The sequence below is a fragment of the Cydia fagiglandana genome, chromosome 19 (genome assembly GCF_963556715.1).
Source record: "Cydia fagiglandana chromosome 19, ilCydFagi1.1, whole genome shotgun sequence".
Lineage (NCBI taxonomy): Eukaryota > Metazoa > Arthropoda > Insecta > Lepidoptera > Tortricidae > Cydia > Cydia fagiglandana.
Window position 1 is genome coordinate 6,168,614 of NC_085950.1, and position 25,921 is coordinate 6,194,534.

At 39.0% G+C, this 25,921-nt stretch overlaps 1 protein-coding gene and 1 long non-coding RNA gene across 6 annotated transcripts in view; one reads left to right on the top strand and one right to left on the bottom strand.

The window, feature by feature from the left end:
- LOC134674007 (uncharacterized) overlaps window positions 1–25,921 on the top strand; it is a 173,046-nt gene that overhangs the window by 30,202 nt on the left and 116,923 nt on the right. The gene's annotated exons all lie outside the window — the stretch shown is intronic.
- Window positions 1–25,921, bottom strand: part of LOC134673983 (glutathione synthetase-like) — a 42,556-nt gene that overhangs the window by 113 nt on the left and 16,522 nt on the right. For 4 of the 5 annotated variants that reach the window (XM_063532034.1, XM_063532030.1, XM_063532031.1 and 1 more), the window contains 9 exons: window positions 24,845–24,887; window positions 24,218–24,388; window positions 23,604–23,671; window positions 20,706–20,810; window positions 19,328–19,422; window positions 18,475–18,586; window positions 17,726–17,861; window positions 15,968–16,059; window positions 9,873–11,491 (listed from right to left, as the gene is read on the bottom strand). In XM_063532034.1, coding sequence (XP_063388104.1) covers window positions 11,362–11,491; window positions 15,968–16,059; window positions 17,726–17,861; window positions 18,475–18,586; window positions 19,328–19,422; window positions 20,706–20,810; window positions 23,604–23,671; window positions 24,218–24,388; window positions 24,845–24,887 — 952 coding nt within the window. In that variant the 3' untranslated portion in view covers window positions 9,873–11,361. Of the gene's footprint in view, window positions 1–9,872; window positions 11,492–15,967; window positions 16,060–17,725; window positions 17,862–18,474; window positions 18,587–19,327; window positions 19,423–20,705; window positions 20,811–23,603; window positions 23,672–24,217; window positions 24,389–24,844; window positions 24,888–25,921 lie in introns of those variants that run through there. The other variant, XM_063532032.1, reaches the window with a different exon arrangement.

The window sequence follows — 25,921 nt, forward strand, 5'->3', positions numbered from 1 at the left end:
TGTGTTGTGGGTACTCAGACAACGATATTATATAATATACAAATACTTAAATGCATATAAAACAGTAACACCCATGACTCAGGAACAAATATCTGTATCATCATACAAATAAATGCCCTTACTGGGATTCGAACCCAGGACCATCGGCTTCGCAGGCAGGGTCACTACCCAGTTGGCCAGACCGGTCGTCAAAGAAAATGCATCAAGGATTAGGAGTTCATAAAAGTGTACGGCTTGTGGCGAGCGTCTAGTGGAGCGTAACCCTTAGCCCCATAGGCAGAAGGCCGCTCTGAGGGCCTACCACGAAAAACGATAATCGAAATTGCCTGCCTCTCTCTCTTGTTGCTGGTTGTGTACCTAATTGTGTTGTTGGATGTTTTTGCTTATAATTCGAGCGATAAAGAAATTTCGATAGGTAAGTAGATCCTCTGTTCCGTAGGTATCTTCTGCGTGAAACTGCGTATATATAGTGGTATATTAATACCACTATATATACTATACGGAAGTAGTTACCAATAGGTACGTGTACATTAATTAATTACTTTAACAACACTTAACAGTGTGTTTACAATACAAGTGTTACAACCTGTAGGTACTTTAATGAATAAGAGGGTCATTAAAATTGCTATTCAAACTTTATAAAACCAAATAGTCTAGTTGAGTTGAGATTCAAGGTTATATAATATTTATTAGTTAATTATTATTTTTTATTTTTTTTCAGCCTCCAATCATATAATGTTATTAGTGAAATGTAAAAAGGAACAGAAATTTACAAACTTATAACTAGGTAAATATAAAAATTAAGGGTAGGTATTATATGCTGTTAGGCCATAGGTACCCGGCTAAATGTACCTAGCACGCTGCTGGCGTTTCCTCTATTAGTTGGCCAGTTATATAATAATTAATATGTTAAATGAAATGCATTTTCATCTATTTCTTAATGGTAATTTTAATTTAATGCAGAATTCATTGACATTTGCGTTCGAGTCATTTAGTCTAGAGCAAAATATCAGCCACAAAACTCGTTTAAAAACAAGTGACTTGTTAATTAGAGCTTAGGAATACTAAATAAATACATTAAAAGACGATCGAGCTTGCTCAGTGTGAGGTTCCATACAGGCCGCGTAGCCAAGATGCCGATCGCTTACGCTCCGTAGCGATCGATACGCAACTGTCACTGTCGCACTAATACGGAAGAGTGATAGAGAGACCTAGCCGCGTAGCCAAGATGCCGATCGCTTACGCTCCGTAGCGATCGAAACGCAACTGTCACTGTCGCACTAATATGGAAGTGTGATAGAGAGACATAATGGTTTTCGTTGTCGAAGCGATAGCGATTGTAACCTCGGCTAGGCCGGCTAATGCTTTTCGTTGTCGAAGCGATAGCGATTGTAACCTTGGCTAGGCCGGCTGGTACTTTAGGTATTAGGTATATAGGTAAAGTAAGTAGTTGTAGTTACTGTAGTTAGGTACTCAGCACTACTCACCCGTCAGGACACAATACGCTGCCTTAAACGAGGTCTACTATTATTAGTAGTAGCGGTTGACCAAAATCAGCTGCAAATGGTGTTAAAGGTATGAAAATCGGCACGATTAATCTTTAGGCCATTTGAATCAATTTGACCCGTAGCACCAAAAAATAAAAACAAACGGAAAGGAGTTATGACGTCATTTTTTAAATGTTTATTATTACAAATTGTAATCTATCAATCCATCAAAGAAACGGCCTCCTAGCCTAGTCGATAGTGACCCTGCCTATGAAGCAAGAGGTCCCAGGTTCGAATCCTGGTAAGGGCATTTATTTGTGTGTTCATCATCATCATCATCACACAAATAAATGCCCATATACAAATATATACAAGCCCTGGTAAGGGCATTTATTTGTGTGATGATGATGATGAACACACAAATAAATGCCCTTACCAGGATTCGGACCTGGGACTGCCTGCTTCATAGGCAGGGTCACTATTGACTAGGCTAGGAGGCCATTTCATTGATAGATTGATAGATCACAATTTGTAATAATAAAAAAAATTAAAATAATACTCAAACTAAATATTTTCGAAATTAATTTCTTGGGGTTAGATATGAGGATATTGGGTATTACTTGAGGTACGAGTATATTTTGAAAAAAATAATTCAACGGTTTCGTATCTGGAAGAGCCCAAACTTGGTATGTTTTGAAAGTTATTTTTATTTTAATTGAATGCAAGTGACGGAAATATAATAATGTGATATATTTTTAGAACCGGCTCAAAATGCCCTTTCATTTAATACCACACACGATAGGTTTCTGAACATTTTTTTTTATTTTTCCATACAAAAAAAAGATGACGTCATAACTCCTTTTCGTTTGTTTTTTTTTTTTGGTGCTACGGGTCAAATTGATTCAAATGGCCTAAAGATTAATCGTGCCGATTTTCATACCTTTAACCCTTTGACCGCCGTTGGCATGTATACAAGACAACGATAGAACGATACACTGGCGCCGCTGTCTTGTATACAAGACACAAATTCAACCGCTCGGTAAATGTGAAAAAACATCAATTGTAGTATTTTTTTACACTCGTGTTAATGTTTTAGGTCTTTGATTTTTAAAATAATTGCATTTAAAGCAGATAAATAAATCCATTCTTTTATAATAAGGCAATCAAAAAAATTGCTCCCGATTTCAACGTTTTTCATGTTCCTCGTCGCCGTTGTCTTGTATACAAGACAGCTAGGGATGGGAATGTTAACTCGATATGAGAATATTAGAGATGCAACGGATAGTTGTTTGGTCGGATACTGGATATTTGGCCTGACCATCGGCCGAATATCCGGTATCCGGCCGCCGAATATCGGCCAGCAGAGCTGCACCTACATTTCGGTTTTTCAGGTGCGCATTCTGCAGTTTTGACCTGTTTCTAAGTGAACGTTCGCGCGGACACATTTCTAGGTTCGAAATCAGTGCGCGTGCAAGTCAGTTGAATCTCTAAATTGTTTTAAAATAATAAACAAGTACGATTATGACCGTGACTGTTTCTTAAATCCAATTTGTTTACTCCGAAATCAAGCAATGGTACTATCCGGTATTCGGCCGGAAGTAGGGCACTATCCGGTATCCGGCCGGATATTAAAATACTGGCCGGATAGGGCGGATACCGGATAGTAACCGAATATCCGGTGCATCTCTAGAGAATATTCAAAATAAATATCAAGTGTCCAATCTGGTTTTATTTAAGCATTTGAACACCTGTTAAATGCCAATTGGTGATAACTAGTAACTAGAATACGTTAAACGAGAGAGAGACAGGCATAACTATAGCTGGAGTTCAGGGAACTTATTCAGCTGTCCATAGTAGAGTCAGACAAGTAAATCTGTCCTTGTGGTCTATTTGCAGAACAAATGATTCATTTTGAGATGATAGTGTAGTGGGGAGTGATACCCTGCAGTGACCGCTTCGCTTCGCTTCGCTTCTACAGGCGGACGCTCGGACTAGTCAGTGTCGCCTAACTATGAGAATGTTATGTATTTGAAATTGACGAAAAATTATTATGGTAGGGAGGGTGTAATACGGGAACTGACAAGCTCTTCTAAGGAACATGTCGAATGTGAAACATGCATTCCCGAACATTTCTGATCCCCACCCTTTTCCAATATTATTATTCTTCACTCATTGACAATTAAACCCACGTGTCATTTTCCCCAATGCAGTTCCGGTACATTTATATTATCGACACACGATGCGCGGCTCTAATCATACGCTTATAAAGTTTACGTACCGACAAGCGCTTACGCCGTTGACCTAGAGACTATTATTACTTAATCCGCGCGGAAACGGTCCTTGTCGGTCTGCACTGCGGGCAGTCCATGCGCGCCGTTGTCATGTATACAAGACTTCTCGTAGAGCCTAGTGCGGTGATATTCCGTCATGAATCGATATTGTTTAGTGGTTGTTTTTAATGATAAAGACCTTTATTTTTAACATTGTCGTGTGTAAAAAATATGTTAATTTTTGGCATTCTCGAAATAAATTACAGTTGGTTAAGAACAAAGCCAAATTGAGAAGATTTTTACTATAAATTGTAAATATCGATATCACATTTTGCAATCCCTAAACTTTTTATTAGTTGTTTACTTAGAATTTACTCTGGCGTGTGAGTGAGCGTCTTTGCGGACTAGGTCCGGCGGCCAAAAGGTTTTAACACCATTTGCAGCTGATTCCCGAATTTCAGGTTGTACCGCTATCGCTATACAGGGTGATTCCGGGGTCGTGGAGCAAGCGATCAAGGCATGATACACAAGCCCATACTGAACAACTTTTACTATGGGACCAATTCCGAAATCGCGAAAAAAAAAATTGGTAGTTTCATACATTTCGGCCGATCACATGTTGTCGTGTTCTATGGGAAGGCCAGTTTTTTTTCGCGATTTCGGATTTGGTCCCATAGTAAAGCCAGCGATCAAGGCATAATACAGTGATCGGCCGAAATGTATGAAACTACCAATTTTTTTTTCGCGATTTCGGAGTTGGTCCCATAGTAAAAGTTGTTCAGTATGGGCTTGTGTATCATGCCTTGATCGCTTGCTCCACGACCCCGGAATCACCCTGTATATAAGTACGAGTATCATGTAAGTAGGTACAGTAGGTAGGTACTTACCGAGATAAAAGGGCTTAACAGATCATGTTCGCTATAGTTTTCATTGAAAGTCTGTGTCGCCACTCCGCATATAGGCTAACGGGATAACAATTACCTAGGTACGTTACGAGAAGCACAATTGAAGGATGACTCACGTTAGACCAGGCCGTTTCCGGACCGGAGCTTCCGGCGCATCGTTTTTTATCGAAAGCATTACGTGATCGCCTGTCATGTCATAGAAAAGTAAACGCCGGAAGCTCCGGCCCGGACACGGCCCGGTCTAACGTAAGTCATCCTTCAAGGATGACTGGCAGGAGTCTGGCATTCAATTATTCCGATAAATGATGGATGCGGTGTAGGAAATGTTTCCGGTACTAAATTTATATTGCGAATACCGATAATTTTTTATTCCGGTACCTACTGTTTTTGTCATGTATTGGTATTCATCTCTCTTTTCAATCGGGCCCTCATTGCTGAGGATCGTGACTCCGTTTGATTCCGTCAACTAGTTGTCTCCATCGGTCCCGATCTGTAGCTTGGTGGAGTGCGTCGCTATTTGGTCCGACCATCGTTTGGGACTTCTATCGGTATTCATAATAGAGGTAAACTCAGAGTACTGTTACTCTGAGTGTACCTAAATATATCTGCAGCTGGCGCGTTAGTATCCAACTACTTATGCAACTTTAGCAAAAAATGGTTTTAGGAGACCCTTATTCATGTATCTACCTATCTAACGATACCCCACACTATTGGGACAAAGCAAAACAAAATCCAAAATAAAGCATTTTATATGGGAGGTACCTACCCTAAAAAAAATGTTTATAAGTAGTTTTTATTTTACTGCTCTGTCGCAATCAATGATTAATGTATTCATGCCAAATTGCAGCTTTCTATCACGGAGCAAAGCCTCGGACAGACAGACAGACATGGCGAAACTATAAGCGTTTCTAGGTGACTACGAAACCCTAAAAAAATAATAACTAATTAAAACTGCAGAGGCGCCAATAATTAGCACTTCACGTTTAAACCTGTTTAATTTTTAAACGTTTCCAAATGAGACAAATGTGTTAAATATAAAAACATTACTTCATTATAAACGCTATTTACATATCTATAATTAAGTTAAAAACTTGATTATAATAATTGACGGAATAATTAAAGGAGATGAATTTCTGAGAACGCTAACTAAATTTATTTTATATTTTTTAATTTGGTTTTATGAATGAAATATTTTAAGTTTTTTATATGGGTTATTAATTGGTATTTTAACGAAATTGTACGTAGGTAGTAGTTAAAAAGACATTTATTAGTTAATTTTATGTTAATTAATCCACTGTGTTACGAAAATTAACCATGATACGTATATTTAAATTATATGTATATATTAAATTAACAGTTTTTAATAATTCACGGCTTGTTTCACTAGACTTATATCGACCGAGATATGAACCGTGATTAGTGATTACCTTTTGTATTGTTTTCGAGCTCCCGATACAATACAAAACGTTATTACACTAATAACAGTTCATATCCCGGTCGTTATAAGTCTAGTTAAATTATATTGTTACGTACCGTAAAACGGGGTGAGTAGGTTTCGCGGGGAGAGGTGGGTTATGAATGGGGAGAGAAGGTTTGAGAGGGGGGTGAGAAGGGATTTTAAGGCTACTGCTACAAAAATAATGTATTCCAATTTAAAATGGAGCTATAGTAATACGCATAATAAAAAAAAAACGATCCAACAATCTTCCAAAATCACATTTGTATGAAAACCCCTCTCACCCCAAATACGAGGCACTACGGGGTGAGGTGAGTTTTCCTCTTTATCGTCAAAGTTATGAAATGGAACTACCCAAAATAAAATAAAAAACAAAATACAAACGTCCGGAACACTTATTATATACCTACACCTTCAGTTTTCATATGTAAAATAAAATGTTATCGAGGTTTGAATTTCAGTTTTGACCCTACTCACTCCATTTTACGGTATTCACTGTACTTAAACTAAATAAAAACCGTCCAAGTGTAAGTCCAATGGGGTTGACAACTGTCAAAGGTTTTTAAAGATGGCGCTTGCATAGGTTTTACCTGTGTCTAGTTTAATGCTATGAAACAAGTCTCCAAGGCTTAAAAGGCTATAAAAAAAAGAATCAACACTCACCTCCCCTTCCTCTCTGCCAAAACAAGTTTTTTTTAGTTCTGATAATAAACACATCAACATTCACTTTTTGCACACAAATAAATTGTTACGGATTCATTATAAGTAATTCGAGTATTTAATAACTTAATAAAAACACTACGAAAACTTATAAATAACTTTAAAAAATTGGGATACTAAAAATATATTCGTCCGATTACCTTTAGGTAATGCTAAAACTTAAACATTACATACGATTTTATTATTGGTACCACAACAATTTCAGTTTTCAAAATTCGTAGTTTCAATATCTATACCGCGTGAAACTTTTTAAATTTTAATAGGAACTTTTTTTAATTCAGTCTTAAGGCAGAGAGTTTTGGCAGACGCCGACGCAGGCCGCCGTCCCGCGGATTATAATGTAACGTAGCCTAATTAGTTCATTCTACTCCACTGTGCAGCACACTCGCACACACAAGGCTTCTTTGAATATCGAACGGCGCTCCACAAACCTCAACGATATCGCACGCGGTTTTTGATAGATTGCGGTGTTTGATCGACCGAGCGAATTCGTTGCTCTTCAGTAGTCGGCAGTGTATCGCAAATCGCATGTAATTATCAGTGACGTCTCGTCTGTGGGGCCTATTATGTAATCAATGTAATCATATCATTAGATCTTATACTGTAATAGTTCAGCAAGAGGTGCGTTTAATGCGCAACGAGCTACGGCGAACATCATAAGTCTGTCTCATTCCACTGTATTTTTTCCTGAGGGTCTACCGCGAACATTTCGTTATTTGACCCCTCTTTCGCTCTTGCATATTTTAACTATAAAGAGGCAAATGGTCGGACTAAATGGTTGGCATTAGGCTGTCTTCTCATTGGCATCGGATCCGGACCCCGCTCCGGTGTGCGAGTGGGACATTCCTATAGCGTCGTCTCGGTCACACGCCGATGGAGCTAATTGTATGTTTTTGATAAATGCAAGTCCCGCCTTTAAGAGACTAGAACAAATTTTCTACGTAAGTGTACTTTCTATTCATCTAAATTGTCTGAATTCGAATGAACATATAACCGTTTGAAATGTACTATACTTATGCCCTTATACCACTCTAAGGTCAATCTAATGTATTGTCTAACTAATCATAATAAACTGAACTTGTCGTTACGGCCATTATAAGTTGACCTCTGTAGTGTTCAAGCAAATTGCTAGTAGTAATTTACTGGTTTGATTATATGTCGGAGAACATAAAAAAGAAATGGACACGTGTTTTCTTCTTTCGGCTCAACTTTTACACACACAAACTTTTCACAAAAAAAACACACTTTAAAATTTCATACTTCTCTTTTTTTTAACTCACTTTACTTTGGTCAGGCGTGGCTCTACGCGATTTCGTCGCGTCGCAACAAGTAGCTACAAGTACATCCATCCCACACCAATTTTGGTGGCTAGTCCTATCTATCCTATAGTTCGTTTTTTTTAGCATTAGAAAGAACTTGCAAGAAGGTAAGCGATCTTGATATGGCTTTTAAATGAAAACGCTTTTTAAAAATCAGTAACTATTACTTATGAAAGCAGAAGAATATAAATGATCGTATTAGATTCATAATTGTTACATATTTGCCGAGACTTATTTTTAAAATGTGTTTTTCAATTAAAAGACACATCAAGATTGTTTACCTTATTTCTAATGCTAAAAAAAACGAACTATATAATAGGACAGATAGGACTAATAATCGTAACAGACGCGTTTTGTTAGAGAGTGAGTCTTCTGTACCTAGTAATATTATTTATTCTGTGGCTTCACTCACTTTGGTTTGGATCCCAGCACCTCCACCATGTCGCGAAGGCCCTTAGGTAAACACTGTATCACTACACCTTATAAAACAAAGTCTCGAGTGATTCTTGACGAAGGTGTATAATTTCTTAACCCGTGCGAAGCCGGGGCGGGTCGCAAGTCATTAACACGATTGCGATAATATATGGGGCGTTGCGATGTTGAGAAAATTCTATATGAAAGAATCTACAACGACTTTTTTTTTACTACCGTGTTTTGCGCTAACCTAACAATTGCTTTGTTTTCCTAAGGCCCACTTGCACCTTTCCACTAACCCGGGGTTATCCGGTTAAACCTGGCGTTACCATGGTTACCAGTACAATTTGACACTAGCTTATCAGTTTAACCGCTTAATCCCGGGTTAGTGGAATGGTGCAAGTGGGCCTAAGTACGCTGTTAAAGTGGATAGGACAAAAAAAAAACCAAACACTATAACAACATTCCGAAGACCAAGTTACTATGGTTTCCTAGTGGCGACGCCATCGGCACGTATGTTAAATAGCCCGTAGTAACTCGATATGCTTATCGACGGGGTTTGCGTTCATTGACATGGCTTACTAGCACTTTCTTATATCTCTGTACTTTGTTTTTATAAATATCAATATCTGGGAGACCGAGCTTTGCTCGGAAAACATCTAAAAAATACGCGTTTTGGCAGAGGTAAGATTTAGCTAGATCGATTTATCGCCCCCGAAATCCCTCATATAGCAAATTCCATCGAAATCGTTAGAGCCGTTTCCGAGATCCCCGAAATATATGTACATATATGAATATACAAAAATTGCTCGTTTAAAGGTATTAGATAAGTAATGAAAGGTGTTAGATATTAAGGTTAGGTGGGGTAAGAGAAACAGTTTATTTTTCTAAGCGTAAGAGTAACTTTTAAAGAGTACATTTTATTAATGCATTACTTTTATTTGTACTATTAGCCTTTAATATATTTTAAAATCTTTAAATATCTCTAACTGCTTAATATTCTCCCTCCAAGTGTCTTTCTTGCCCCATGGTTTATCTCACCCCATCTAACCATACAAGGCCCTAACAATACCGTAGCAGAAGTTGTAACAAACGACCGCAGCTATTGTCACTACGGATTGTTCATAAAATACGTAAGGTAAACGTACTAGTGCTCGACATGCTAATGCCCAATAGATAACACCTTGCTGTCACCTCTATTGACAATGACTTAAGTTTCAAGATATATGTATGTCATACTGGGACCGCGACGAGCACCAGTACGTTTACTTTACGAAATGGATGCAAAATAAAATATATCCATTAATTTATTGTTTATTCGGTAGTCAAAATCGTAAAAAACATATTTCATTACATACGTTTATATTTTATATCATAGCCTATACAGCACCATTTAAAGAACAAATCAAAATACTTCTGGATACATCAAAACTCGATATAACTCAAGTTTCAAGAAGTTCAATAATTTATTTATTGTTTTTGAAGAAATAAATGGACGTGTAAAAGATTTTTGATTTGTTCATTTAGTTATTTACACTAACTTTACTGTACAAACCCAATTATTTAATGCAAATAGTAATAATTAATAAAAAATTCTTTGGAATGTAATTCTAGTAAAGAATAAAAATATTATAGCATGCTCAAGTCAAAGAAATACTAAAAAAAATGCGGAATCTCAAATAAGTATTGTGACATCGATAAATTGTAAGGAAAAATAGGTCAAAGTGGAAAAGATCGGCATATAAAATTTATTGCACGGAAGACCGTCACACGGCAAACTCTCGTATTTAAACAAACGTCGCTCATACACAGAAAAGAAGAGCTTCAGTCCTGCTCTACCGACCTTTTGTAAGTGGAGTATGTGTTCAAACGCAAAACCACAGAATAAATAATAGTACTAGGTACAGAAGACTCACTCTCTAACAAAAGGCGCGTGTCACGATCAGCACAGATATGGCCGCTATGTGGCGACAGCGCCACGCGCGGCTTATGGCAAACCCCAAAATTAGGGTCGAACGGATGGGCTCTTAGCTACCTGTAGCAAAGCGACGAAATCGCGGAGTGAGCCACGCCTGGCAAAACTTTAAAGCGACGAAAGAGCTTGTAGCCGGTCTTCCCTTATAGACGGTCTTCGCCACAATGACTTATGTTTATTCCCTTAGTCCTGGCAAAACTAGTATGTGCACGATTTTATCTTTGAGTTTAGCAAACTACATAATTGGTATCTAAAAATATTATACTACATACTTTCCAACAAGTTACCGTACGATGTGACCCGGTTTAGTTTGCTATCGAGTGTATATATGTACATTAGGTTATATAATGGCTTGCAAATAATAAATACTAGTTTCAATACTTACATTTGATGTTAAATGTGCAACGGCGATCATCTATGTATACGCAATGCACCTCATCATAATTATATTTCAATTTATAAGTACTTTATTACAAGATACGAGTAATTTAGATGTGAACATCTACTTCAGTTGAAGAAATATTCAGGTGAATCAACTTTTTCTTGTCATTAGTTGCCATGGTTACGGTCTCCTGGGTCACTCTTAATGACATTAGTACTGATAATTCCGCTACTCGATGCTAGATGTCGACTACGAAAATAATAGTAGTTTTGGTCCTAAAGCTGATGTATGGAGTGAGCACTCTATGTATTTTTTCTCTATAGCTGAGGTAAGGTACAAGTCGAGCAGGTGAGATAAATTACAAGTCGAGCAGCTGAGGTATATTACAAGTCGAGTAGCTGAGGTAAGTTACAAGTCGAGCAGCTGAGGTATGTTACAAGTCGAGTAGGTACGGCGAGTCGAGAGCGCCGAGGCCGGCGGCGACTCCGCCCTCGTTCGCGTCCGCAAGCTTCGTGCGCAGCATGTGGCCCACTTGCCGGTTGCTGTAGATTTTGTCTTTTGATCTGGAAAAAATGTTCATAATGAAATAGTACATTATTGTCGACGCTCGGAAGTAGCTACTTGCAGGCTGAGGATTCGTTTTAAACGGACGACCTTGGGAGTCCGTTTAATTGAATCCGAAGCCAGCAAGCAGCCTTCCAGCCGAGTCATATACAGGGTGGAAAGATAAGTCGGGCCCTGGAGGGAAGCTACCTTAAATCCTTAAGCTGGCTCATTTTACTTAAAGGAGACATTCCTTTACTTTTAAAAAGAAACAAAACTGCATCCAAAGATTTTCTAAAACTCGCTTGCCTCGCCCGGGACTCGCCCCGACTAAAAATTCCAAAAAATATAAACTCGCAATTTTATTCTACTAGTCGATACAGTTAATGTTAATGATAACATTTCTCCAAGAAACATTAGGTCTTACACTCGTCTGTCGTTCAAAATATCTATAAAATCTAATATTTAGTACTTAAGATTTTTTTTTACTAGCCAAATTGAAGAAAAAAATAAAAATACTTTGAATGCAGTTTTGTTTCTTTTTAAAAATAAAGGAATGTCTCCTTTAAGTAAAATGAGCCAGCTTAAGGATTTAAGGTAGTTTCCCTCCAGGGCCCGACTTATCTTTCCACCCTGTATAGTGCTTTTCTCAAAAATGGTGCAATAAATATAAATATCATAGAAATATTTTACAAAAGCAACGTTCTTACATATATAAATTGACAGAAAAAAGCCCTTGCCGCCTTTTTATTTTTTTGATAATAAATAGAAGTGTATTTTTCTGCCAAAAATACGCCAACTTATTTGAGACATCTAAATAGTCGCGGTACTAATCATCTGTTTGGCTGTTTAATGGGCATGTGCCTTCATTTGATATGGCCATTTCAACTTTTAAAAAGTTTGGAACTCGACAAATAATGGAATTTGTATGCAACATTGCAGTCCCAAAATCAAGACTGCAATGTTTTTAACTTTTTAATTTTTGACTGACCATAAACTACGCGCTTCGCGACCTATTTTTTAGACGGCAAAGTCGACTTTGCCGTCCATTTTTGAGAAAAAGTAATAACTTGTGTTATTGTTATTGACCCATGACGCTGTGGCCCGGGTGGCCGAGCGATTTTAGGCATCTGCCGCGATGGCAGAGGACGCTGGTTCGATTCCGGCCTTGGGGACTAGAGGCCTTGATCACTTTTTCTTTCATATACTTTTATGACATTTATTTCAGTTTTTAATTAAAAATAGGTACTAATTAGGGAATGCAATCTCGCACCAAGATTGGCGATTAGAGATCTCGCACTAAAAATCTGAATCGAGATAGGGTGTTTCGAGATCTCGACCGTCACACTTTAGAGATCGGGATTAATCTCGACGAGATCGATAGGTTATAGGTTATAGGTTTTCGCGGGCTTGGTTTCCGCAACTCATAATATCGCGCCTATTTTGCGTAATGGGTTGGCGGCACTATTCCTGCCAGCCCAACTCTACCAAGAAGCCTAGCAGACCCTTGACGTTGCCGACGACTTCTGGGAGAGACCCCGGTGAGCCGAGGTGTTGTGCCCGGTATTTTGCCACCCCTGGGCATTCGAGAATGACGTGGGCGGCTGTCTCCTCTGCCTCCATGCACGCTCTGCAGAGGGGGCTATCTGTAACACGTAGGGTTAGTAGGTGCTTGTTAAATGAGGCGTGTCCAGTTATTGCCCCAGCTATAAGCCGGAGCTGTGGTCTCTTCAGCTGTCGAAGCCTCCGCGACAGATTGGGGTTGAGTGTCGGGAGGGCTTCCTTCGCCTGCCTGCAGGTGCCTAGGTTAGACCAGTATTGTTGGTGTTTTACCTTGGTGTTGTGTCGCAGCGTGTTCCGGAGCCAGGCATATGGCAGAGGTAGGATTGGCTCAGGTCCTGCCACCCTCAGTTCCGAGCCACCTCTCGCCAAGATGTCGGCTGCATCGTTACCTCGTGAGTTGCTGTGTCCTTTGATCCACTGCAGAGTTACGCCATTGGTGGTACATACCTCTGACAGAGCTTTGTGACATTCGTAAATTAGCCCTGAAGTGAAAGTATAACTTTGTAGAGCTTGTAGTACTGACCGACTATCAGAGAGTATGCGGATGGGGTAGTCCATTACTTCCCTTGAGACGATTGCGTGTGCTGCCATTATAATGCCCATACATTCCGCCTGGAAGACTGTGTTATGGGCACCAAGTGGTGTCGAGATGTGTATGTTTAGGTCCTCTGAGAAAACCCCAGCGCCAGTGCCTGACCTTGTTTTTGATCCGTCCGTGAAGATTCTCAGCTCCATTGGGTTGAGTCCTTCATGGGGTTCTTCGTGTAATTGTATTTTGTATTTCTTGTCGAAGACGAACTGCTTGGGTATCCTGTCAGTCACCGCTTCTATAAGCGGTTCCTTACCTATTGCCTCGTAGAGGATTTCGGTGTGTGGCACCCTAGGCGGTCTCCAGAGATTAGATTTTTTGAGACGTACCGCCGCAGCCAGCGCTTCTTGTTGTATAAAGAGGTGCAGCGGCGGGAGGCCCAGTAAGGCTTCCAGGGCCGCGGTAGGTGTTGTCCTCATGCAGCCCGTAGTCGCCATACAGGCCAACCTCTGGAGTCGTTGTAGTCTAGCCTCCACAGTGGATAGTTTGGTGCGTGGCCACCATACTATCGCACCGTAGCTTATTATATGAGATTATTATACGAGATCGATATTTGACAAAGTAATTCAAAATGTGTTATTTTGAGCAAAAATATCGAATAATTCCGTATATACTACTTATGTAGAGTACCTACGTCATTTTTTATTTTGAAGATCTTCAAATTAATCAACATTTAATATAACAAAAAAAACAACTTTTATTAAAAAAAACCTATTAATACTACAATAATAATAAATTAAGCCCGCAGGGCAGCTTGTGGCGAGCTGTTGGGGAGTAACGACCCCACGGACCCGAGTGCTCCCGAGAGTCGGTCAGGGTCTCCGTCTCCGGCGTGTCTTCGTCGGTCGGAGTGGACCCCAAGGGGACCCGCAGGACTCTCAGCTCTGGCTTGCCTTCATTGGCCGTCCAGAGAGGAGTCGTTAGAGCTATATGCTCCAGGGGTGGAAGTGAAAGATGCATAAGACGCGAGTTGGCACAGTGGCTGGTAACAGCCACTGGGTAGAAAGCGGCGCACACCTCTCGACACCCCTGAGCCGCTCACACCGATGTTGCTCCTGGTCGTCTTCGCGACGGCAGTTTCAGGGGCCCATCTAGTCAGCGGCGAGTCACCGCCTGCCTCGATGACGGTGTTAACATTGTTATGGCAGGTGTCCGGACCTCTTTTACAATAGCCCAGTCTCATTGACCACCCAAACATCAATCCATAGACCGGAATACTGTTCACTTTTTCTACAATAGTCCCAATGCCTGCTGCGACCGGTTCATGGGTGTCTATTGTTGCGCCTGTGAACGGGTTCCAGCAGGCGTTCTACATGACATTAAAGCTCTCCAAGGGGCCTCTACGTGTTGGATCTATATCCCCACGCAAGCCTATCAAAAGACCGGGATTTATAGGCCCGTGAAATCCAAAAGGAGACACAAAATAATAAATTAAAAGTATATAGCTCTAATTTGCATGTAATTATGAAAAGTGGTATTAATTATTTTTAATTTTACATAATTGTAAGCAGAAGCAATAACATGCTCAGTTGATATTTTTGACAAACACTCAGCAACATACTAAAAAACGTAGTTAGTTTAAGCGAGCAAAAATTATAAATAATTGTGACTGGGTACGTTAAGTTCGTCCGATTTTTCCGCACAGAGTGCGCCACAGTGCTTTTATCGTCAGCTAAAGCCGGCCGCATACAATAGCACTGCCTGAACAACATGAACCTAAGGTCAAAAAGATTACTCAAAACAAAGTAATTCACACGGATCAATCATTCAATCTCGTACGAGATCTCGAAAATATTAATCAAGATCTCGACCGAGATTGCTAAAATCGAGATTTCCTGTCAACGAGATTGAATCTCGAAAATTCGTGCGAGATCTCGCGAGATCTTGAAATTGCGAGATCGAGATTGCATTCCCTAGTACTAATGTTAGTATAAAGTTCAAAACAAGTATAAAATCTATTTGATCGAGGTCATGGAAATGGAAGCTAATAAAAAAATCTGATGGGATACGGTTTTTTTTTGTAATTAATCCGATTTCTGATTTCGCGACCAGCCTCCCGTTCGTGACGGTATCATCTTCTTCCTCGCGTTGTCCCGGCATTTTGCCACGGCTCATGGGAGCCTGGAGTCCGCTTGGCAACTAATCCCATAATTTGACGTAGGCACTAGTTTTTACGAAAGCGACTGCCATCTGACCTTCCAACCCGGAGGGTAAACTAGGCCTTATTGGGATTAGTCCGGTTTCCTCGCGATGTTTTCCTTCACCGAAAAGCGACTGGTGAATATCAAATGTTATTTCGTACATATAAGTTCCGTTCGTGACGGTATGTATAGTATATGCTTACCCGATGATGACGCCGAAGATCCCCAGTTCGGACACCAGGTCTGTGAGCGGCGGCGGGACCGGGCCGCCCGGACGGACCACGTAACCGGATACCTGCATCAAAGACATATGTAACTTCGTATAAGATGAATAAAGTCTAAGGAAAAAACGTGCCTCGGAAATCAAGAAAAAGTCATTCTCGGATAGATGGCGCACACACCTCTAGCCTAAAACGGGGTGAAAAGACACGATTTTCAACTTCAAGGACGATTTTCGCCAATAATCCAAATGATAAAAGTAATAATTTTGATATCTTTTTTTGAGTCTTGGTTAGTTCTTCAATATTGCGTTTGTGAAAAAAATTTTACCAACCCAATTCAGAGAAAATCAACGAAAACTACCTGATTTCTCCACATCCTTTAAACGGGGTCGATAGACACAAGAAAGGGGTGAATAGAAATATTAAGTTTTAGTGGTCATAGGCATCGAATTTGATCATTATTATGTGGATACTCTATTGGCAAATGGTATAGTATATATATCTATTAAACAGCTATTTGACACAAAATTATTTTTTCGTGTCTTTTAACCCCCAAGGCGTGTCTTTACACCCCTTTGCTGTATCTAATCACCCCCTATGTCGTAACTGTTCACCCCATATGCGTGTCGACTGACCGCTTTATCACGTAAATTTGCTTGTTATTGGTTTTTTGCAAAAAAAATGCCTTATTATAGAGAAAATTAGTGATATTATTTATTATTTAGGTACTACAGATACTATATTAACAGGTTAGCTAACTTTTACTTAGTTAATGTCAAAACATTTACCGCTAGAACAAAGTTCAGACAGGCTTCATTTCTTACCTCGGCGAGACCTTACCTTAGAGTAAAAAAAGCTAACTTTTATGTAGAGAATAAATAGTCTACTATATACGCATTCCAAAAAATCTAATTTTACAGATGTACCTTTTTAAATATAACAACTTGAAAGAAAAAGTTCAAAATGTATCTATTCACCCCGCGATTTCTGTTGACCCCGTTTTACGGTACTCGGCTAGATGGCGTAACGACACCGTTACATATTTAACAATTTTAAAACATAGATATCAGTGAATGAACATGGATCAAAATGATATAAAAATAATAAAATCATTTATCCATATACTATACACATTTTTTGGATAATTTTATAGTTACGTTTTCATTTTGAGTTATAGTCGTGTGAGATGGCAGTAAATTTACTGTGACTACAAAATTTACAATGACAGGACCCCTCTATACTATCTATTCTTTTCGCCTGCAATAACACGCCACTTTACACTTCTAGAGTTAAGCCCCACATTCACACTCCTACCTTGTAGTCCGCTTCGCAGGACTACAAGGTAGGACATAGCTCACACACCCTCCTACGTTGAAGGTAATATTTATTTTGTATGAAAAATAGGGAGTCTAAATACTTCATAATTTTTATAAGTTGTTGAGTAAAAGTGTCACCGTTTGAGGAGTACAAAATCTATGTTTTAATTATTTGCTCGTGTTACGGTATCGTCTTGGGTCGTCCCATTCATTTTTCGCCAAGTTCTTAAATTAGTCCTATTCTGCTTTCGTCACTCATTCTACATTGAAAGCCACCGACGATTGTGACGAATGTAGCATGAGTGACGAAAGCAGAATAGGACTAATTTAAGAACTTGACGAAAAACGAATGGGACGACCCAAGACGATACCCGTGTTACAGGCCACACCCGGTATAAGTATCTTATAATAATGTAATACTCACCAGCGGTGGTAATATCCTTTCCATGAGGATGTAGGCGGCTCGCTCGCGACTGTGTCTCATCCGTAGCAACGCTTCGCGGATGTCCGCTCCATATAAGTTGTTGCCGCCGCCCTCTCGCTGCGGTTTTAGCACGAACCTGTTCATAAATAAATACAGATAGTGCGGATTCATACGCAAAGCTGAATCAATATTTCGGGGGTAAGTAAGTGCAGTGAGTGTGCACTATTTGTCTCAGGCGATGATAATATTTATTATTTGTAAAAAAGTTAATTTCAAAAATGAATTAGCGTCCCTAAATTTTACAAGAATATATATAACGATCTAGTTGCCAAGAGCAGGCAGAAATGTAGCACAGATTGGAGCTGGGGGGAGGCATTCTCAGGAGAGGTTGACGGTCTGACGCCCGACAACGGAAGGGGGGAGGGGGTCGATAGGAAGTGAGTACTGGCCGCGTAGCCGAAATGCCAATCGCTTACGCTCCGTAGCGATCGAAACGCAACTGTCACTGTCACACTAATATGGAAGAGTGATAGAGAGACATAATGCTTTTCGTTGTCGAAGCGATAGCGATTGTAACCTTGGCTAGGCCGGCTGTTCTTTTGGTGGTGGTTTGTTATATTTATTGGCGTATTTATTATTAATTGCTTGTAAAAATACGCAAGTAAGTATAACGGGTTAGCACTGATTGACTAGCACGTTATCTTTTTGCGGATTAGCAAAGTAATATTTTGGTTTTAAAGTTAACAAACCGTTCAGCGTCTGCCAGGGCCATCTCGACCGCTCGCTCGCCGCTGTCGTCGAAGTCCAACGAATACAGTCCGGTGAATATATCACGCACGCGGCCCGATATTGCGCCAGCACCTAAATAAAATGTCACAAAAGATTAAGATGCATTGGGGTAAATGCGAAGGCGGGGTAATTCCGAAACTGGCTAATATCTACAACACTAGAAACAGTTCATACTTTACCAACACTTACGCCGCTGCAACGCTTACATGGCATCTTGCGTACTGTTGCTACAGTAGAAAGTGTTTCTAGTTTAGTCGATATTTGCCAGTTTCGAAACTACCCCACCTTCGTTTACCCCAATGCACCCTACATTTATTTTTAATTTTTTGGGCAAAGTTTTTTTGATATAACTATACCTTTTTATATGGAACTTCTCAAATGATTTTTACGCCTAAGACCTTAATCTCTTAAACAAAAGTCATTGTTTCTGTTATTATTATGAAGAGCCGAAGCTTACAACTTTGGCGCGTGGCAAAGCAACAATGCCGTTTAAAAAGCAACTGTATCGTGATAGTACTAAAGACTAAAGTTCAAATACGAGCGCTGTGTTCTCGCCTTCCGTCGAGACTACATTACCAAAATATATTATCACGAATTAGCTGTTACATACACTTGAACTTTAATATTTATTTTAGGTATTCTGTTTTTAGTATTTGTTGTTATAGCAGCAACAGAAATACATCATCAGTGAAAATTTCAACTATCTTATAAAACCTATCACGGTTCATGAGATACAGCCTGGGGACAGACAGACGGACAGCGGAGTCTTAGTAATAGGGTCCCTTTGGGTACGGAAACTTAAAAAGTGTTTACCTAGGAATTGTTCGAGCGCGCCGGGAGCCGCCAGCGCCTGCTGTACCTTCTTCGTACCAGCCAGCTGGTAGTGTATGGACGGACATTTGATTGCTCTGGGAACAAGAGAAGCTAACTTGACGACCACTGAACCGACCGCTTTTTTTAGAAAGGGACTTCCAGTTGTATTACGGCTCCTCTACACGATGGGCCAACGCCGGCCACTCCAAGGGACGCAGCCATGCGGTAGAATGAGATAGCAATATCACTTGCTCCCTCTAGCACGTAAATGCGTCCCTTGGCGTGGCCGGCGCTGGCCCATCGTGTAGAGGAGCCATTACAAGTTACAAGTTTTTGATATACAGGGCACTGGCCACGTAGCCAGCATGTCAACCGCTTACGCTCCGTAGCGATCGAAACGCAACTGTCACTGTCGCATTAATATGGAAGAGTGATAGAGAGACACAAAGCGTTTCGTTGTCGAAGCGATAGCGATTGACACCTTGGCTAGGCCGCCACAAATATGTTTAATCATTCGTGCGTGTCCGACCGAAATAGGATTTTTTGGTCGACACGATTTCGATGAAATTTGCTATGTGGGGGTTTTCGGGGGCGATAAAACGATCTAGCTAGGTCTTATCTCTGGAAAAAAGTGCATTTTAGAGTTTTTATACGTTTTCCGAGCAAAGCTCGGTCTCCCAGATATTGAATTTAAAATACCTATTCATATTCATATTTATTTATTGCAAGTTGCAACCATGGTATTTCTATAGATATTACAATGTCTGGGTAGTTTCACATGGACCCTGTGAGGGCATAGCAATATTACATGCTTAGGATCTAATCTTAAATCTTATGTGTATAATATGAAAGTAAGTCAATTCAGTTTTTTTTTGTTTTTAGATGAAAGTCGAATTGAATCAGTTAATGTACCAGGTACCAGTATGTGTATTCAATACAAATAGGCAACGAATTATTTATTAAGTAAAGTCAAGTTAATGAGTATAAAATACGACACGACGACGATACGATGTCGGGGTATGACGTCCGACTTTTAATCCGGAGGTCGCGGGTTCAAATCCTGGCTCGTACCAATGAGTTTTTCGGAACTTATATACGAGATATCATTTGATATTTACCACTAGCTTTTCGGTGAAGGAAAACATCGTGAGGAAACCTGCATGCATCTGCGAAGAAATTCAAAGGTGTATGTGAAGTCCCCAATCCGCATTGGGCTAGCGTGGGGACTATAGCCCAAGCCCTCTCGCGCATGAGAGGAGGCCTGTGCCCAGCAGTGGGACGTATATAGGCTGAAATGATGATGATGATGAATGAGTATAAAAATAATGAGAATGTAGATTTGATGTAGTAACCTAAGTCCATGTTTAGAAATACTCACGTGGATTGTTCTACCCTGAGTCTTGCATCCCACTCCCTTTGAGACGGATACTGCGCCGGCTCATACCCAGATCTGTAGTACACCACGGCGACCACTTTGTCGTCTCTGAAACAAATTGATCCTTCATAAGACCCACCATATGAAGTTTCCCAATTTTTAATTTGAACCTCATTCTATAAATAAATAAGTAAATATCTGGAGACATCGTACACAGATCAATCTAGCCCCAAACTAAGCAAAGCTTGTACTATGGGTGCTAGGCGACGATATACATACTTATATCGGGTGTGGCCTGTAACATGAGCAAATAATTAAAACATAGATTGTACTCCTCAAACGGTGACACTTTTGTTCAACAACTTTTAAAAATTATGAAGTATTTAGACTCCCTATTTTTCATACAAAATAAATATTATCTTCAATGGAGGCCATCGCCACGCCATATCATTGTGAGTGACGTTGCTTGTCATGCCTTAAACATAACAGAATTCGCAATACATTGCGTCTTAGAATAAATTTTAAAGTGTATTAAAAATCAAACCACAAGTTATTTTTAAAAGTCGCTGAACAAATGTTGGTCAGTATGAGGAGTACAGCCTACAGTTTAATTTTTTGCTCATATTATAGGCCACACCCGGTATAGATAGAAAACACCCATGACTCAGGAACAAATATTAGTGTTCATCACACATATAAATGCCCTTACTGGGATTCGAACCCAGGACCATCGGCTTCGCAGGCAGGGTCACTAATGTCACTATCCACTAGGCTAGACCGGTCGTCCGCTTCTATAAGTAAATTGGAACGAATTTCGTTTGTTTTAAACAGCAATGAAACAAAAGGAATGCTAACTTTATTTGGTCCATAAAAGGTTCATATTAGATTGCAACGAATATGTACATTCTAATGTACATTTTTAGTCTCACGAGGTTAATAATTCCCAGGACTACAGGGGATTTTTTTTCCAGTAGTTTCCAGAGGTTCGATGGGGGGAGGGGGGGGTCACGAAAAACTCACGATAGATCACGTTGGGGGAGGGGGGTATAAGGAAACTTCACGTGTATTTTTCTACAGTAAATGAAACTAAGAAAAAAATACCTACCACATGAGTAGATACTTTTTCTCGGTTTCGTTAAACATAAGTCTTCACTCTGCATTTCAAAATAGCGAGTCTATTTAACGAAAATAGATAAATAAACAATATTTTCTAAATACAACACTATTTATCTTAAAATTAGGTCGAATGAAAAAAATTCAAACAATACACGTGAGGTTGCGTGGGGGGAGGGGGGGTAGCCAAAAACCTCACCAAATATCACCAAGGGGGAGGGGGGGTCAAAAAGTAGCTAAAATACCTCGCGTGATTTGTGCACAACCCCTTACCAGTGGTAAAAGGTGGGAAAAAAATCCCTGTAGTTACCAATGGTAACAACTTGGTGGTAACTAGTGAGAGTAACCCGTTTAATACTGCCCTGGCCATAAATCATTAACCTGTTATGGCCCGCCATAAAAAAATTTACTCTTTTGAATATGAACCTTGTTAACTAGTAAATAGGGTTGGATATCGTTTGTTTGAAAAACAATGAAATAAAAGAAATACAATTCACACCCCCTGGGGCCAACAGAAAGACAAAACGAAACGAAAATAGTACATTACTACAGAGGCCGGGACGAAAGGGGTTGCCGGCCGAAGACATATAGACGGCCGAGCGAAGCGAGGCCGGATAGGTCTGAGCGCGGGCAACCCCATTTCCCGCCGAGGTATGTATAGTGCTTTTCTCAAACATGCAATGAAATAAATAAAATAAAAAATCCACGAAACCCAAGTTTTATTTATAGAAAAAACTAAAAGTAAACTACACCCAAAATATAACCAACACGTACCTATATCATTATCACGCGTACCTATGTTTTACAAGAGTCGTGTATTTTTACTACCCGTATATTTTCATGTATCTTTGATTTTTTCGCCTTATATCCGTCTGACTGTCGTTTTCGTCACATAAGTTTACATAGTCTTTCATGTTGATATCATGTTTCACATACATCGTTGCTTTATGCATGGAGTAAATAAGTATAATTTCCACAGTGTTGACGAATTTGTAGTTACATTCATTTTAAATATGCCACAAAACTGTTTCTAATAAACTGTAAACCATTTTTCTTAGTTTCTCAAATAATAAAATTGCCATAAACAACCATATACATACTTCGTCTTTGACTTGGCGGCAGAGGCAGCAAGTTATTTAAAATCAATTCTGCTTACGCTGCCAATTCCAACACCTACGATTACAATTAATATTAATTTCACTATTTCGTCGGAACTCATATTAAAGTCAAAAAATCAACAACGCACCATAAATCCAATAAAACAGAATGAATATTTTTCAACTTTACCTCCATAACAATTTAAAAAATATAACTTACGCGTGTTTGAGTAGACCTTTTTACCGCTAACGTTTAGATGAAATATTTTAAATGTTTTTATTTGTGTAGTTAAATTTATAATTTAAAATTATAGAATGTATTATTTATTAAGTTCATGTTAATTTTATACAAATAAAACTGCAAATTATAGCAAACATTGTTTTTTGTTTTTTTTTATAGGCGTAGTGGCAGAGTGTCATTACGAACCATAAAGCAAATACTGCCTCTAGTTTTTTTTAATGGATGAATGCCACGATGCTGTGTCACAAATATCTGTGAAATGAAAATTAAAAAAGAGGACTTTGCCGGCCTAGGCCTGCAAGATGTGTATGAAATTCTATTAACGACCTTTTGTCCTAGCCGCACCTGAAACGTCATACTTCGCAGCCTATCATAAGGAACATAACATCAATATTTCATTGCATGTTTGAGAAAAAAATATTATACATACATAACGTAAACAGTACTTACAGCATTAATTGTTTTTTGTCATTAAGTGACGTCTCCTCGAATATTTCATTCAGTGTTTTTCTGTATATCTGAAAACAACATAATGATTCATTAATTTTAAAGTCACTCGTTCTACAACAATCGGGCTATGTTCTTTGGATGATAAACTATTCCGAACAGTGATTTTGTCCTCACGATTCCAGACATTTACGTAACACAAAATATTCGTCCATTTTGTTAGATGGGTTAATCAACTTTTTCTTGTCACTAGTTGCCATGGTTACGGTCTCCTGGGTCACTCTTAAATTACTAGTTATTTCGTATTTAAATGAACCAAACTTGAATTTTTTGGTCTTTCCATAATGGGACATCTACTAAGCATGTTTGTAGAACATGATACAGTAGCTCTTCTAAGAAACTACCTATGCTACTATTGTCTCCTGGCTGATGGGACAGAATAACAACAAGAAATAGTTGATCGACCCAGATGTGTCTGAGAGAAATTCGTAAAACTTGAATAAGAAAAAAAAAACAACTCATGGAGTTGGTCGCAGATGTTGTATGACATGTTGACCAAACAGGTCGCAGGCCTTTTGCGATGCCATGCCGGGTAGATAGTTAAATTATTAATTCACTATAATGTCGGGCCGTGTCTCCGATATCTCGAACTCATGGAAGCGTTGGTCGCAGATGTTGTAGGAAACTTCTTCGACCACGAACAAGGCCACTGAACCGGGCACCCCGAACAGATCGTAGGCCTCTATGATGCCGGAGCAGAGGCCGGAGAGGGCCTTGTTTTCTGGCATCTAGAGAGGTAAAGTTTAGCGTGAGTCTCGTTAGATGGCGCTGTCTATATATATGATGCTTAGAAAAAAACTTGGAAAATCAAGTCACTGATTTTATATTTGAAAGCAGTGTCGAGCAATTTTTTTTATAACCGTACACATTACGAGATTAATTTATGCTTAAACGTTTAAAATAACACTTCTAAGCCCTGAGCTATCAAATTTGCTGCAAACATATACTGGTCTCAACGAACATGTACAGTCGACGTCAAATATATGTTTACCCTTTTGCACCTTACTCCTTTGTAATAAGGCGAAAAGTGTAAACATATCTTTGACGTCGACTGTACCTTAAATTCATCTGATAATTCAATTTAAAAATCAATTTGTCCTCGAGTCCCTCGAGATAGGTACGTGGTTTAGGTTATATTAGGACGGTAGAAATGGTAGAATTAGCAATAATAAATAATTACTTACGTTCTTTATTAGATCACCGCATCCCAACTGCCGCAATATGTAGCTGTAAGTAAAGAATTATTAACAAAGGAAATAATAATTCATGAAAAAGCATTTTTAAGAAGGCACTGTGCGAAGGTACGTATTCCGAGCAAACAATTATGTGATCTAACCTCCTAAGTCCCTGCGTACAATTTTTTCTGCATATTCCAAAATCTATTTTGAACTTTTATTGTATAACTAAGGGTTCCAATTTGCAACACAAAACAATTGCTTCTGGGTCTCAGGAGGATACATTGAATTTTTAATGTAAACATTTATGGAAAATGTTTTATTCGATTTATTTTGCATGTACAAGTACCCACACAGTGCTGCCTAACTACGTAAAACAACCATGACATTGGAAAATCAATTGTAAAATAGGATTTGGGAGAAAATAAGGTAAATAGGGTTATACCACGATAAGTCTGCAACGATTTTGATAGCAGAATGCGTGCAGTGAAAGTTTAATTTAAACTTCTATGAAATTATGACGTATAAATAACACTTGCACTGCGTATGCTATCAGAATCTTTGGAGACTTTTCTTGGTCTAACCCTATAAAAATTGATGAATTTTCGAATGTCATTTACGGTAATTATGAAAAGAAAAGTGTAATAATTAACCCTTTAACCGCCAGAGTCTGATATATAAGACATTACATATCCAGCTCATTTCGCCACAGTCTGATAAATAAGACAACGATCTGATTGGTTTCTCGATCAAAAATTGCTGGCGGTTAAAAGGTTAATAATAATATCGTAAGTATAAGGTAAATACTAATGTTAGAAATTCATGCGACAAATAAAAACACTAAAAAACGTGCAAAACAAAAACCTACTATGAAAATAAGAGATAATAATAGAGATAACAAAAACACACGACAGGCAAAAAGAAAATAGGTATAATAACATACAAGCCAAACTGCTTCACAATGAGAGAAAGTAAAATGAAGAGATAAAGTGATCAAATTTATGCAGTGTTTAACCTAAAGATATTCTATATAAAATTAATGTAGATAATTACATAGAAACAATATCTACCTCTAAAATTACTATT